Source organism: Volvox carteri (assembly GCF_000143455.1).
Source record: "Volvox carteri f. nagariensis unplaced genomic scaffold VOLCAscaffold_13, whole genome shotgun sequence".
NCBI lineage: Eukaryota > Viridiplantae > Chlorophyta > Chlorophyceae > Chlamydomonadales > Volvocaceae > Volvox > Volvox carteri.
The window spans coordinates 196,671-210,928 of record NW_003307556.1 but is presented as its reverse complement, the minus strand read 5'-3'; the positions used below and the strand labels follow the sequence as shown (position 1 = coordinate 210,928).

Sequence of the window (14,258 nt, the reverse complement as noted above, 5' to 3'; positions counted from 1 at the left end):
TGGGAGCCTGCGAGTGAAGATTCTCCAGGCGGGGTTCGATACGGACGTTCAGAAATCGGCAACAATTAGATATTGCAGGATACGGTAGAATTGTTTTTTGGGCAAAGTGGCCCTCTCCTTTTTCAGGGAAGAATCGTTAGTTATGGACGATGCTGAAGACGGCTGGCTTTTTCTACGCTGCAAGGGGACAGCATAGGTCGGACAGCGAAGGTTAGGTAATGGAAGGGAGTATAAATCTCTGTGACGGATCCGCCTTCCTAGGGCCTGCAGGCTGCAGTATCGTTAAGGCTGCCGCGAGAAACAAAAACCGCCTCGCAAGGAGGACCCCAAAACGTTTCACTGGATAGGATGTTGCCAAGCTAGAAGCAGATGAAAAGTCCGTCCGCTTCAAAGTGCCGAAAACAGAGTCCGCGCCGCCAAAGCCCAGGAGGAAAGAGCCATCTGATGCAACATGGGCCTCTTCTTCGACTTTTCTTGTGGCCATGAATTTTGCATAAATCTGTGACTGCAATAGCCAACCGAATAGCCTTCGCAGGACGGTACATGGTAAGCACCGTATAAGTCTTGCACTGCGTGCTCGCAAGAATAAAGTAATAAGCGAGGCTTCCTCAAGATTTGAGCAACGGCGGAAAGTTGATTACGTTAGGGTGATGTGTATGCCTGGAGCCCGCCGGAAGAGTTGTGCTGCAAACAGAGCCTAACCTAATAAGCAGTGCAATAAAACAGTAATATTTTCAACAGTACTTGACAGCTCGCTTCACTTGCAACATTGATGCACAATTGGCTGCGCTTGCTGGCAACTGACCGCGGTGCTGGTTTCCTGATTAATCGGCAGCGCGACGGCGGAGGGTTGCAGGTCTGACCGGGAAGCGCGAACTGCCTAAGGCCTTTGGAGGCTGTGGGAACACCAGAAAAATATATTTACAATCATATAATTACAAAATCCTTGGTTTCCCTGGCAAATCTTTACATCGAGGAGCGGGCCTGTAGCCTGAGCGAGGTACCGTATTTCCTTGTCCGGAGCTGGGCTGCAAGTGGCTTCATACATCAACACGCTGATAATAGAGGTGGAGAATTAAATCAATTTCTAGTTTTATCAATCAACAGGCTAGATGGATATTCTGTGCTTTGAAAACGTCCGCTCGTCATTGGCATAAAATGCTACACGTTAACTTATGCATAAGTAGCCGGAAGTTCTAGAAACTTTCCTGTAATAGTTTAAGTACTGCAATTTTATTTGATGGATGACTTACTTGCAAGGGCTCTTCCTCCCTTTCCGTCGTCTACGGTTATATACGAGTAATCTCACTAGCTTCTCACGAGGGGCCCCTGCATCTTCTTAGATTTTTTTTGCAAATCTTAGGTATCGCAGCTTTAAGATGTGGCTTCCGACTAGATCCCTTCTTTCTTTGGTCGTGGCCTTCAAGCTCCTATTGGGCCTTACGGAAATACGTGCTCGTAGCGGGTCCGTCATCAATTTGATAAGCACCTGACTGACTTTCTGCTAAGCTTGTGCTGATGTGAAACTGTAAGGTTATTATTTGATAATTGTAACCAAGTTGCCGCAATAGCTTTAAACCGCTTTGCAGCTCCCAACGAGCTGCTTTCTGCCTGCCCCTTCCTACCTGGCCACCAAATCCTATAAGTACGTGGGGTGCTTCTAAACTATTATGTTCAACGTACATCCTGTTTGCAACTGTCTTGTTCATGAATGGCTGTTCACGGCTTTTGCTGTACATGCTTTCGCGGTTTAGCAATCAACAGCTTTTACCGTGAGTGAGCAGTATAGGACAAGCGTAAGCTGGATTGTGTTGTAAGCCTCCTTGCCTTTTTTCACAATACGGCCTCCTTTACCCTTCGCCCGCCTTCGTATTGGCTTCAGAAACTGGTTCAATTAGCTGGGATTCAACACGGGGGATCTATACATTCTGACACTGCTACTCAGATTACGTCGCAGCTGGCAGGGCTCCAAAACCAGAGTGGCCTTCGACAGTTCCTGCTTGGCGAAATAAAAAAAAGACATAACTGAACAGGTGCACAGCACTCCAAGCAAGCTACGCGGGCGGGTCGTCAATCATGCTTCCCAGCAGCAGCAGCAGCAGCAACGGTTACACCATTCGGTACATAGGGTGTCGGTGCACCAAACGGCAGCAACAGCGGCAGCAGCAGCGGCGGAGGCAGTTGCATGGACAGATTCCTGCCCTGCAGTGCTGTCCACCGTTACTAATGCTGTCCTCGCTACTCGTCCTGTTGGCCCTGATGACGACAGGTACGGACCGCCGTACGTACGTACCCGCCATGCATGCTATCCACTTGGCTGTCCTATCTATCTGCATTCCTATCAAGCAGCATCGTGACTACGGGCGGCTGTGTGCATATTGCGCGTTACCAGCTCCCCATACAGTGCTGCGCCATGGCTGTGCCAGGGCTATATTGATCTGTCTCATAGTTATCGCGAAAGCGGAGCTGGCTGCACATTTAGACTGCAAGGGAGGAGGTCAACGCAGGTGTTCCAAATGTTTCTGCCATCCATCCAAGGGATCATCGGAACAACGATTGAACTGGATTTGTGTGTGTGTGTGTGTGTGTGTGTGTGTGTTAGTTCTTGATGAGTGGGATACCTTAAGGGTAAACCCTAAAACCCTAAGACTGTGGCCAATACACCAAGCAGACAGACGTAATCATTCCACTTAGTTCTGCTATTGTGTATTCTCATAGGTATATACATCAGGAGTCATGGCTCCTCCCGCATATATGCATGTATGTGTGTATGCTCCATGTACATAGGTATGCTCCATGTATGTATGCTCCATGGTTGCCTCTCTGCAGGCGCTGGTGCCGCGCCAGTGAAGAAGCTACCCCCGCCACCATCATTGCGATCACCGCCGCCGCCTGTGCCCACCCCCAGCCAGACTTCCGTCGCTCTTGCCCTTCAGGTGAGTGCGCAGGTCAGCGCGTTGATGATAATGAACTTCTCGTTCAATAACACCATCACCTAGAGCACTAACGAACAAGCGAGCTAGGCCTGGTGCGGGCCCCACTTAGCCGTTTACCTGCCTGCTGAGTGGATGTGTGCGTCCCCCGCGTCCCGCTGATGATGCATGCAGGGCAAATTGCAGTATAGGACTACACGGCCGGCGGGGACATGGCTGCTGACTGGGGTCGTGGTCAACAAAGTAACCACCAACTACCAACTACCGGGTCAACCCATAGACGGCACCACGGGAATGCCCATTCCGCCGGGAAGGACGATCAGTCTGGTGAGTGGCTGCAGGGAAATGAAAAAGCTTCGGGTCCCATTTTACCACTACTCCTTCTGGGTTGCGAGTGTCACCGAATTTAGTCATCTCTTACCTTATCCCCCTTTCCTTACACATGCGGTCCTTCATTACTGTGGGCTTTGTGACAAGCTAGTACGGCGTCTGCTGGTACCACTCCTTCGTGCGCCTCGTTCAATTCCTTCTATCCCCTTTTATCGACTCGCGCACTTACTGACTGGAGTCCCTCTCCCTCTGTGTGTACGTGTGTGTGTGTGTATGTATGTGTGTGTGTCCATCGCAGACTTGTATCCTGTCCGGCCCGAAGTCAACTGTGTGCACCAGCGTCGCCGCAGCAAAGGTCACTGTGGCGGCGGCTCCCGTGCAGTCCACCAACCTGACGTTATCTGTGCTGGTCATGGTGGTCAGCCTTACCGACAGCGCCAGCTGCGCCAGCCGCCCGGGGGCCAATGTGCGTGAGTGTGAGGCGCATAGTTCCATTGGGCTCCTCCATTCAAATGCAGTACTTGCTGCCTGACTTTGCCGATGAGCCATCCCATTAGTCAACAGAGAGACGCCCACACGGGGCCACGTTCATGCCTGCTTTCTGGGGGTCGTCCTTGGCAGCAGCAGCCTGGATAGGGTGCTACATTCCTACCAGGAAGGTGGAGGCGAGCGGGGCAGGGCGAGATTTATTGCTAGTATTAGTGACCGGGACAAGCGAGTTGGGCACTCAATCCGCGTTTTAAGCAGCTGTATTTTCGTGGTAACAATTTGTTTGTCGGACGTGTTTTCTCGCACACGGCGTCAGATATTCTGATGACATGGACGGTGTGCTGTTTGTGCTGATGTATGTACACTGCTCATCCAGTCCGTGCCGATGCGATGATATTTAGGTGACGGATGTGCGGAATGCGTTCTTGGAGCCGGACGGCTACGCAGATTTCTTCGGCAACTGCAGCTACGGCAGAATGGTGTTCAACAGACAGGCCCTCACGGTAAGGGGGTGTTTCCACTTAGGGTTCACTAGTCCTTATATGTCGTATTTGCATTTCATGCCCGTTGCACTTATTCCGTTCCTTCATCCAGACTTATGAAACACTGCCTTGGATTAGCGGAGGATTGGTGCGGATGAAAAATACCTGTTATTTATCCTAAGTGGAAACACCCCATAGGTGCTTTTCCAGAATTTATTATTTTAAAATTTTGCAATAATCAGGACCTGGTTACAACTGCATATTTTACCCAAACTACACATGCAGACGCGCAGCTGAGAAGTTATGAAGACCTACCCTCCTAAATGTTAGTCAGTCCTCAGCACCTTGCACAGGTATAGACCTCGCCATCCCGGGTCCCACGAAATGTGACCAAATCGACTATTGCATTGCAAACGTTTCTGATGTTGCGCTGACGTTACTCCAGTACTGGTCCCAGCGGGAGTCGGCCCCACATCTCGAGCTCGAGCTCATCAAAAAAGTGATGTTTTAGAAATACTGTGCCCGTTCGTACTTCCGCTCCCCGCTGCTGCCGCCCTTTATTGCCGACTCCCGTCCGGCTCTGCATATCCTCACACGCACCATGCGCCAGGTGGTGTCTACTGCGGTCAGCTGCTCACTGCCGATTATGAGGTGCGCCGAGGACGCCATCGCATCAGCTGCACAGCAGCAAGCGACCGCATCAGGTACGTGGAAAGAACTACGCGGCTACGTACCTACGTGCCTAGATAGGCATAGGCGTACAGAAATGAATGAACCAGCATGGCTGATGGCTCCTACTCGCCCTTATTACCTTCTCAGCCTCTTTCAACTTTCCTTGGACGTTGTTAATGCCAGGTGCTGCCCTCAATGCCCAAGCACGGAAGCAGCTTTCCAAAGCGTCGTACACCCGTGTCTAGCCCGTTTGGATATGCACGATAACGGGCGTATGATCAAAATTAAGGAGCACAATTAGCTCAGTTAATTCGACACCGTTTTTCCCCTTTTTCGTGTTGAGTGATGGGGTAGTAGTCTTTTTAGTTTTCTATTGCGTTTTTATCCATTTCATACATACAGCCCTAGGCCCTTGGGCCTCATGCTCGTATGGGGCTCAGGTTACATCTTCGGCTCGCAACGCAACGCGACACACACATACACACATACACACACACACACACACGCAAACAAACAAACACTAGCTTCCAAGCTCGACCCCCTACTTCCTCGCGTTCTTCAGCTCCTCACTTCCCGACTTTGCGAGTAGTTATCCGGTGTATGGCTTTGGCAGACGACGGAGTAGTGGACCTTGTTTGCTCGGCGATGAGGCCTACCTTTTCGTCCTTCAAGCACGCGTGTGCCTCATCGGCTGCGATTTTACATGCTTGCTGCATACAGGCATCAAAATTGGCTCGTACGCGCGTTTCCTGTACGTGCTGCCCGTGGACTTCGCCGTGACATGCGGCTGGGTGGGTCTGGCGGAGCTCCCTGGGGCGCAGAGCTGGTTCACCGCCGACTCGCAGGTGGGCAGCTCGACTGGTACCGGTGCGTTCTTAGGGGCTTGGCGGTGAGGCTGCTTTTCACCATCATCATCGTTCGTTCGCCTCTTCTTTCTTGACGATGGACGCCGACTGGCTTGTCGTTCTCATTCCTTGTACGTTACACAAAAGTGCCATCCCAATATAGTATATCCATGCAACTGGGCTCCCAGGGCAGTTGCTGATCGTCCAGTTAGGTTAGATAAGAGAAGAAGATGTACGGAGGCGATTTGGGGGAGGGGGGCTACGCACGTCTTGTAAAACTCCTGCATGGGTTGCAGTGGGTCGTATTTGGATGTCACTGCTGTAGCGAGGGTGCTGATGAAACACGTGTTGAGATGATAAGTTAGGCGGCGTATGATTGTGTAGGATGGGGGGCCCAAGCTTCACCCATGGCCACTATCCATGGAGTGTTACGGGATCTGATGTGCACCGATCGGTACTCTTCTGTAGTCGTGATAGAACAGCCCGTGACCACTGTCCCGGCAGTCCCTTTGTTTCGGTTAGCACTTACTTGTCTAACGCATGTGTGCCGACTTCTACGAAGCTATTGACGTTTTCGGGTTCAGCACCCACCACCAGCATATCATCTAGCGGAATCTGCCGGATCAGCAGCCGTGAAGCTCCGAGTCGATTGGAAGGTCAAATGACAAAACCTGATTCCGTCATCCATGCATATTCCGCACACTGTCGAGATTTATCTCTCTAGAACATTCAAGGTACACAGTACCGTGCTTTTTAACATATCTGGTGTGTCTGGAGTTGTCTAAGCACCTCATTGTAGGCGCATGTCCACGGCCCTGCACCTGCACATGCCCATTCAAATCCACATGGATGCGAGTGTGCGCGCGCGTGTTGCTGTCTTCTCATCAGGGTATCTTCTCCAAGGGCACAGTGATGCAAGAGATGCTGCACAACGTTGGGCTCTACCACGGCTGGCAGGACGGTGTGGAATACAATGACGAATCGACTGCCATGGGCTATGGCGACAGCTGCCCCTCCGCCCCGGAGCTCATGCGCCTCGGCTGGGCCTTCCCCCTGGTGGAGCTCAACTCCTCATCCTTCCCGGTCGCGACCTTCAGAACTTTCACCCTGCCCGCCACGTATCTGGGCCCCACGGGGGTCATGATCAAGATTCGACTGGACTGGCTCGACTTCTACACAAAGTAAGAATGTTTATCCACATGAGGTATTGCGCCATATAAGTCAAACTACGGCGTACAAACCGCCGTACCCCATGCGCCGTACAGCGGTACACTAGCTTTAGCATTCTGGGATCGCCTATTCTGCACGACCTGGGGTTGCTCTTGCTCGTCCTCGGTTTCCCCAGCCCAATTTTATGTTTTTCCTTTAGGAACCTAGCCATAAATTGTGAATTGTCGTCCGTCTGCTAGTCGGTGGTGTTGGTGACGTGAGTGGCTCCCACCTCTGCCGCAGGAATGTGTACCTGGCACTTCGCGTGAAGGCAGCGGGTGACATAAGTCTCCTGGACAAGTTCAACGGCAAGGTGACTATTTCGTTTGCATGGTTGGCCACGGCGGGTGCATGTGCACACACAGAGAGACACACACACGTACACCCACACACACACGTACACACACACGTACACACACATACACATGGCCCATCCCTACTTTCCATACTACCCCCGCGATCCCCGTGACTGCCAAACTCACATGCTTTGCTACTGAGGACGACTTTGCGCGGTTTTGGTTGGGTTGCTTTCGGTCCATGAAATATCGCTGGGGGTGGGTTGGCAAAATGCATTGGTGCATCCGAAATGAACACAACGGCCAATCGACATCCTGTCACCCCGCCAGCCATGCCTATACCCGCCAGTACTTTCCTGGCCTATCTCCTGACGCCGATTACAGCAGCTGATCCCTAACACGGCCCCTAAAGAGTGCAAGTTCGCGTGTATTTACAGTAGGTGTGTGCACTGTACTGCACGACAGCTACTACACTGATCTTGACCTGTGACCCGTTGGCAAGTCCTCTTCTGACGGGATATAATAACGTAACCCACCCAGCCATACGTGCCCCCAAAAATAGCTATATCGAACCCAGCAGCCGCCTTTCCCGTACCTTTGGTCCATGGATGCCTGTCGTACCCTGTCGTACCCGCCCCTTTACCCGTACAATCCCAGCAACGGTCCCATTTATTTATTTATTTTCGTTTCTCTTTATGTTGTGTTCTGTTGCAGATCAGCATCCATGAGGTTAACAAGGACATTGACAACGACTTCACTGCGCCCGGGGACCCCCGAGTGTCCATTATCGGCGTGGTCGGTGCCAACAGCCCATCCAGCTACTTCAACTACAAGCTCTACCTGCTCACCGGAGGTAGGTCACGCATGAGGGGTGCGGCCTAAAGGAAGCGCGCGGCGATAAGGTTGCTTGATCAGGACATCGCGTACCTTTGCTTAGTGGAAAGGCATCTCTTATCTATCTTTTGTCTATTTAACAACATATCTTTAAGTACTCGCCTCTATACCTCACTCGCTCGATTGATCCATCATGTATAATTACTGTACATGCCTGGCAGTGTAACTGGACTGAGGAAAGGTAGCCCTCTGTGTACTGCGCACTCTGCTACGTATGTTATACAGCGGCATCAGCAGGTTGATTGAGTTGCTGGGCCTGTCCCCCCTGTGTGGGTGTGGGTGTGGGTGTGTGTTTGTGTGTGCAAACGTGTGCGTGTGTGTATTACATATCTTGCCGGGCATGACGTTGGGCAGGGGCTGTTGCCCAGCCCCAACTAACAAGACACAGACCGCCGAAGCACTCCCCCCTTAGGGGAAAGGGAAGCAGCGTGAGGGGCCGCTGTCCCCGCCTGCATTGACGCGGGGCCCGAACCGCCGGATACCTTGTACACACACAGCGGTATAGGTCTACGGAGGGAAAAAGGAAAGGAAGGGCCCACAACCTCGAAAGCTGTGCCAGGAGACGGCCAGCCAGCAGCCAGCATCGAAAGGCGCCCTGTGTGTGTGTGTGTGTGTGTGTGTGTGTGTGTGTGTATATATATATATGTGTATTATACCCAAGAACTGACTTAGTGCCTTTTGCCTCCCTGTTAAATCATGCAGCTTTTAATCCCGTAACGTCCTCAATGTCCGTTAAGATCTGTCGCTTCGTGGACGGACCCAACGAGTGCGTGGACATGCCTCCGTAAGTGGCCTTCCCTCCCTTTCCCACCAGCGGCCGCTCCCTAAGCGGCACCTGTCTTCTGTCGTTCTAGCTCCTCACACACGGGGCCCCCTCAGCGTTGCGCGTTGTTCTTGGCTTGTTTGGTTCCTCGGAATTGTGGGGAGCACGCCCAGGAATGTCGTGTTTGGACTTGGGCCCCCCTTGGCATCTCCCCCTCTCCATCTCCAATCTGCTTAGCTGATGTCTATTTCAGTCGTCCATTCGCACGCAGTGACACCGAACAAGGTCACCTGACCGGGGCTAGGTGAATTGAAACCGGCGCTGTTTGTCCGTGCAGGCCGCCCTTGCCACCACTGTCACCGCCAGCGTCCCCACCGCCCCCGCCTCCTAAGCGCCCGACAAGAGCCCCCCCACCACCACCGCCACCAAGCCCTCCTCCTCCACCACCGCCCAGCCCTCCGCCACCACCGCCACCAAGCCCTCCTCCTCCTCCACCACCAACGCAATCTGCACCCTCAGTGCTCCTGAACCAGCCCTTCCCCCCCTCCCCAGAGGACAGGGAAGCTCGGCCTCCGCCACCGGGTTCCAGTAGCCCACCTCCCTCGCCGGATGATAGCCTCACTGTGCGGCCGCCGCCAAAGGACCGATCGCCGCCTCGGACACCATCACCGCTGCGAACTGACCGATCGCCGCCTCGGACACCATCACCGCTGCGAACTGACCGATCGCCGCCCCGGACACCATCACCACGTCGAAGCAACGACGATTAGAGGACCGGTTTAAGACATACATGAGGTTGTATATAGACATTAAACCACGTAAACCCGCTAAACCCGCTAAAACATCGAGGCCCGCGAGCTTCCCTTCTTTGAGCATCAGGGAGGGGGTAATGTAGGGTTCGCTCAGAAGGCCTCAGGGACGGGTGCCAGGAAAGACGGGGGCGCCATTACTTTAGGAGAGCACCAGGTACATTCAGGTTATGGCCCTGAGCTCACTGGTCACTCCGGTTCGGGTGTGGCAAGGAGGGACCCGGTGGCACACAGGTCGCTATCCATTATGTGCGCTGCGTGTCCATTAAGTGATGACGAGGCTAATGAACACCAGGCGGTGTTGCGGCACATGCCCCTTCCAGTGTAGATCCGCGGGCAGGCGCGCAGATTGTCGTGATGATAGTGCGTGCAGTTTGACCTGGGGGTCTGTGTTGGGACGGACATATGTACATATGTACATGCATAGCAGGGGCGGTTAGGTGCCTGATTCACATGCGGCAGCCTGTAGGCATATAGGCCTTCCAAGTTCCTTCATGTGGGGGGTGGGGAGGTGGGGGTGTATCTGGGGGCAGCTTGCTGTCCAGTACCGGTTATGGACGAAGGCAGGTCGGTAGCTACTCACTCCTATCACTTCTGCACTACCAGCACTACCCTCAGATCCCTCACAAGCACATGCCGCCCCAGGGCTCACGACCGGCTTTCCTAGCCATGCACATGGCGGTCCAAATGTATTGAGCTGAATGGGGTATGGGCGCCTGCTGGGCAGCACGTCCCCGGGCAGCTGTCCAGAGACCTCTCCGATACCCCTGTCACTCCACTTCACCGCATAGATGCCATATGGCGACTATTTGGGGGTGCGTGGGAGTGCTGATGCAGGTAGGGTAGGGTGTGCATGCCCGGATGTACGAATGGACAAATATATGCATGCTTGCATTACATGTATGCTGAAGGCCTAGGCCTAGGCCAAGGCCTAGGCAGGTCGAATGTGATAGACGTTTATAAAGATGGATTCGTTTTCGTGTGCATTGCAAGCTGTGGATATTCGCCTTGCTTGTGCAATCGTGTGCTGAAGTGGGAAGCCGAGGGAGGTACATGCAGCCCCCCTGTTAGACATGCGCGTTATTAATATATATTCAGCGATTACCAAACAGCAGCCCCCGAAGCGTGCGTGATGAGCAGTCAGGTAAAGTGCCCCGGTCGTTGCCGTATTTAAGGAATTGAAGGTACTATATACCCAGCTGAGCAGGATTATCCGCCGTGCAGCATGTACGACAGCAGACACTTGTCACTACAGACAGGCGTGCGGCCAGACATGGCCAGCAATTTGAGTGGAAGTACTGTATCCATTCGCTGCTATGCCGTATACATATAAATCGTTGGCCCCTTTTTTATCCGTGCATGTGCGTGTTGGAGGTTCGTCGTCATGTATGTGGTTCAAGGTAGACCACGTACTTGTGTTAGCTAGCCACCTAGATGGAAAATACGAGTGACATGGTTGCCATGTCTCATCAACGGCCTGCTGCCTGATTGAGTATTGACGGGGCGGGGCGGGGCGAAAGCAGGATTGCACACGCACATATAAGTGGGCCGAGTGGAACTGAGGGCTACCTACCTGCGTACTCCTGAGCATGTATACGTATATGTAGTAGTCCTCCACGGGTCCATGAGCCACGACATGCACGACACTGTACCTAGTACGCTAATACCATCGTCGTCATCATCATCGTCATCATCATCATCATCATCATCATCATCATCATCATCATCATCATCATCATCATCATCATCATCATCATCATCATCATCATCGTTATGCTTGTGCGCAGCAAGTGAAGTCTGCTTGAATAGCAGCTGGAAGTCCTATTGCTTGCTCTGCCTTTCGGACCGCCATAAGGAGTGGTAGCTGGCTGGGTGCCATACGTTGCCATCTTCGTCATCTTAGCAAATATATGGGAATTAGCATGCAGGTCCTAGCTATAAACGTACATATATACATATATACCGGATGGCGTACCATTGTTCATTGTGAAGGGTTGCTGCTTTCGCACGAGTTGCAACTGCAGAAGATGACGTGTTTCCTGCATCCCTACCCCCCCCCGACACGTTGCCTGAATAGGCTGGTTGGCAACATGGGTTTTAATATTCGGGAGGAGTCACGAGGTGGATGCCGCCAATAATCTATTAGGTGCATGACGGTAGTGCAAGTCGTTGGTTCGTTTTGAGGTCGAAGTGGACTTGCTTATGAGCTTTTACGTCATTTTCAACCGTCCGGTGAAGAATTTCTTATCTTGGCTTTGAGACTATCCCTGGCCGCAGGTATTGCTCACGGCAGTGTTTTGCAAGCATACGCGTTTTCCCACAGCCCAAAGGCGGGTATCGGAGTCGGAACCTCTACTTCCTTCTTCCTTCTTCGTGTTCTGCAAGTTTGTGCCGCTGCTTGCCAGCATTGCCGCACATTGCCGTCAGGTCCGCGGGCGGGCGGGTGTTTGTAACATTGCTTACGTTCTGCGGCAAGCCATGGCTAGCCAGTGGTGGTAGATAGATAGAGATATAAATACAGACAAACAGACAGATAAACAAAGACGCGCAATTGGACGGATGCCGCCGGCGTCTGCCAGCGTTCCCCATTCAGCCCCATTCTCCTGTTGACTGGCCAGGAATGATAGCTGTAGCAGGGGCTTATTGCTGACCCGAACGAAAACCCGGACATCCTAACACACATCTTCACCATCCCGCCCTATTGCAACACAAATCCTCACGTACAACCTTCAATAAATTACTTATTTGGCTATTAATAGTTATCTGCTTAGCAGCAGCAGCAGCCTTACATTACATGGCAGAATTGCGCATGGGCTGGTGCTGTAGGTGCCCGAGAACTCAGATCTGAAATCCAGCCCCAGCCAGAAGATCCAGCTGGCTGCAAGGAAAATGGATCCGGTCTGGAACTCCCGCCGTCAACTTCTCGAGGGATCTCGGATCATGGCGCCCATCCGACGTGGATAAATATTTGAATCGTAGTTTGAACTTCCAATAACTAAGTTCCTGCATCGCCGCAGCACACGTTTGGGAACTAGCCCACTCCTCCGCCCCGTAGCTGCATTGCCCTCGACCTTCTCCCCCACCAACCTACCCTACCCACCGCGCCAACAACGATGCTCCCCCCCTGCACGCAATCTCACCGCGCAACCTGCCCCCTGTCCATTCTTCGCCCCCAGGTCACCACTCGCTACGCAACGCCAGGGGACAGAGAGCCCGACGAACCCAACTGCCAGGGGACAGAGAACCCCAACGAACCCAACTGCCAGGGGACAGAGAGCCCCAACGAACCCAACTGCCAGGGGACAGAGAGCCCCAACGAACCCAACTGCCAGGGGACAGAGAGCCCCAACGAACCCAACTGCCATAGCTGCTCCAAGCCCTTAACCCCTCCACGGTATCACCCTACTGCTCGAAGGCATGCACATACATACATACTACATACATACATACACAAACACACAGACTCTTGAGCAACGTCAAGGCTCGTAAAATGGATGAGAGGGATATGCAACCTCAAAGAAAGGCTGCAACAGAGAGCAAAAGATACATACGAACATACATACACACATACATACATCAGTCATCCAGCGTGACGGCATATTGCAGCGCATTGCCTAATGCTTGTACATCCGTGCCGTGCGACTGTAGCAGCTCAGCTTTGATGAGCAGCGCATCCGCCCCGCTGCGGCGTGCGGCGCTCGCCTCCTCCAGAGACCGCACACCCACCTGCGGGTCGGTGGGTCGGTCAGGTTCGTTTCGGATTTGGTTCGGTTGGGCGGTTGGGATTTCAGTTGGCTTCTGCAGCCTCCCGAATTTGAGATGACGACACAGCCAATACACAAAACACACTGACACGTCCAACTCCCCGCAGCTCCCGCCAGCAGGTCGCCAACCCGGCAGGCAGGCAGCAATGCGGCCCGCGGGCCCGTGAACGACATTCAGGAGCCGCTTTGTGGGGCGGCAGGCAGGCAGGCAGCTGGCCAGGCAGGCAGCTGGCAGGCAGGCTGTTCAGACAGAAATCAGCGGCACACATACACACACACCCTTCTCGCACCCATTCACCCACCAAGCTGATAGAGCCGAAGGGCAGCTCGCCCAACAGGCCGTGTGCAATACGATTGGCGAAGCCGGGTATAGCAACCGACAGCCCCACCCCGACATTGATGGCGTAGAAGACGACGCCCTGCGATTGGACCCGGCGTGGGCGGGGGTTGGGGGTTGTGTGGGTGGGGGGTTGGTCAGAGAAGGAAGTCGTGAAGAAAGAGGCTTATTGGAAATTGGGAATGAGAAGGAAATCCCTTTGGCCCCTTCGGAGCCCCTAATGGTGGAAATGGTGTGGTGTGGTAATGGTGATGTTGGCCGTCTGCCTGTTGGAACACCCCGCAGCCCTTCCCCCGCATAGCTGTCACGACAGCCCCACATGCTGCCCCCAACCCCCCACCCACCCTCGGGGGGTAGGGAGCGGCGGAACTGCACCCGTATGTCCGTCCTCCCTCAGTACGGGTTCCATCAACCCTCCGGGCCCCTCCACCCCTC

At 53.3% G+C, this 14,258-nt stretch overlaps 2 protein-coding genes across 2 annotated transcripts in view; one reads left to right on the top strand and one right to left on the bottom strand.

Annotated features, from left to right (window-relative positions):
• Positions 1–2,226: 2,226 nt before the first annotated feature.
• Positions 2,227–9,683, top strand: VOLCADRAFT_89474 (uncharacterized protein; the record flags this gene model as incomplete). The annotated part of the gene is made up of 12 exons (XM_002949184.1): positions 2,227–2,269; positions 2,830–2,936; positions 3,108–3,260; positions 3,562–3,729; positions 4,154–4,255; positions 4,845–4,938; positions 5,627–5,751; positions 6,640–6,932; positions 7,204–7,273; positions 7,971–8,109; positions 8,853–8,934; positions 9,368–9,683. The coding sequence occupies 12 exons, from the start codon at positions 2,227–2,229 to the stop codon at positions 9,681–9,683; spliced, it is 1,692 nt and encodes a 563-aa protein (XP_002949230.1).
• A 3,615-nt stretch (positions 9,684–13,298) lies between these two features.
• The window catches only part of VOLCADRAFT_104174 (uncharacterized protein), a gene marked incomplete at its 3' end in the record, with an annotated part of 5,448 nt that continues 4,488 nt past the window's right edge, over positions 13,299–14,258 (bottom strand). Inside the window, exons 5-6 of the mRNA XM_002949059.1 lie at positions 13,789–13,905; positions 13,299–13,448 (exon numbers count right to left, since the gene is read on the bottom strand). Coding sequence (XP_002949105.1) covers positions 13,299–13,448; positions 13,789–13,905 — 267 coding nt within the window. The remainder of the gene's footprint in view (positions 13,449–13,788; positions 13,906–14,258) is intronic.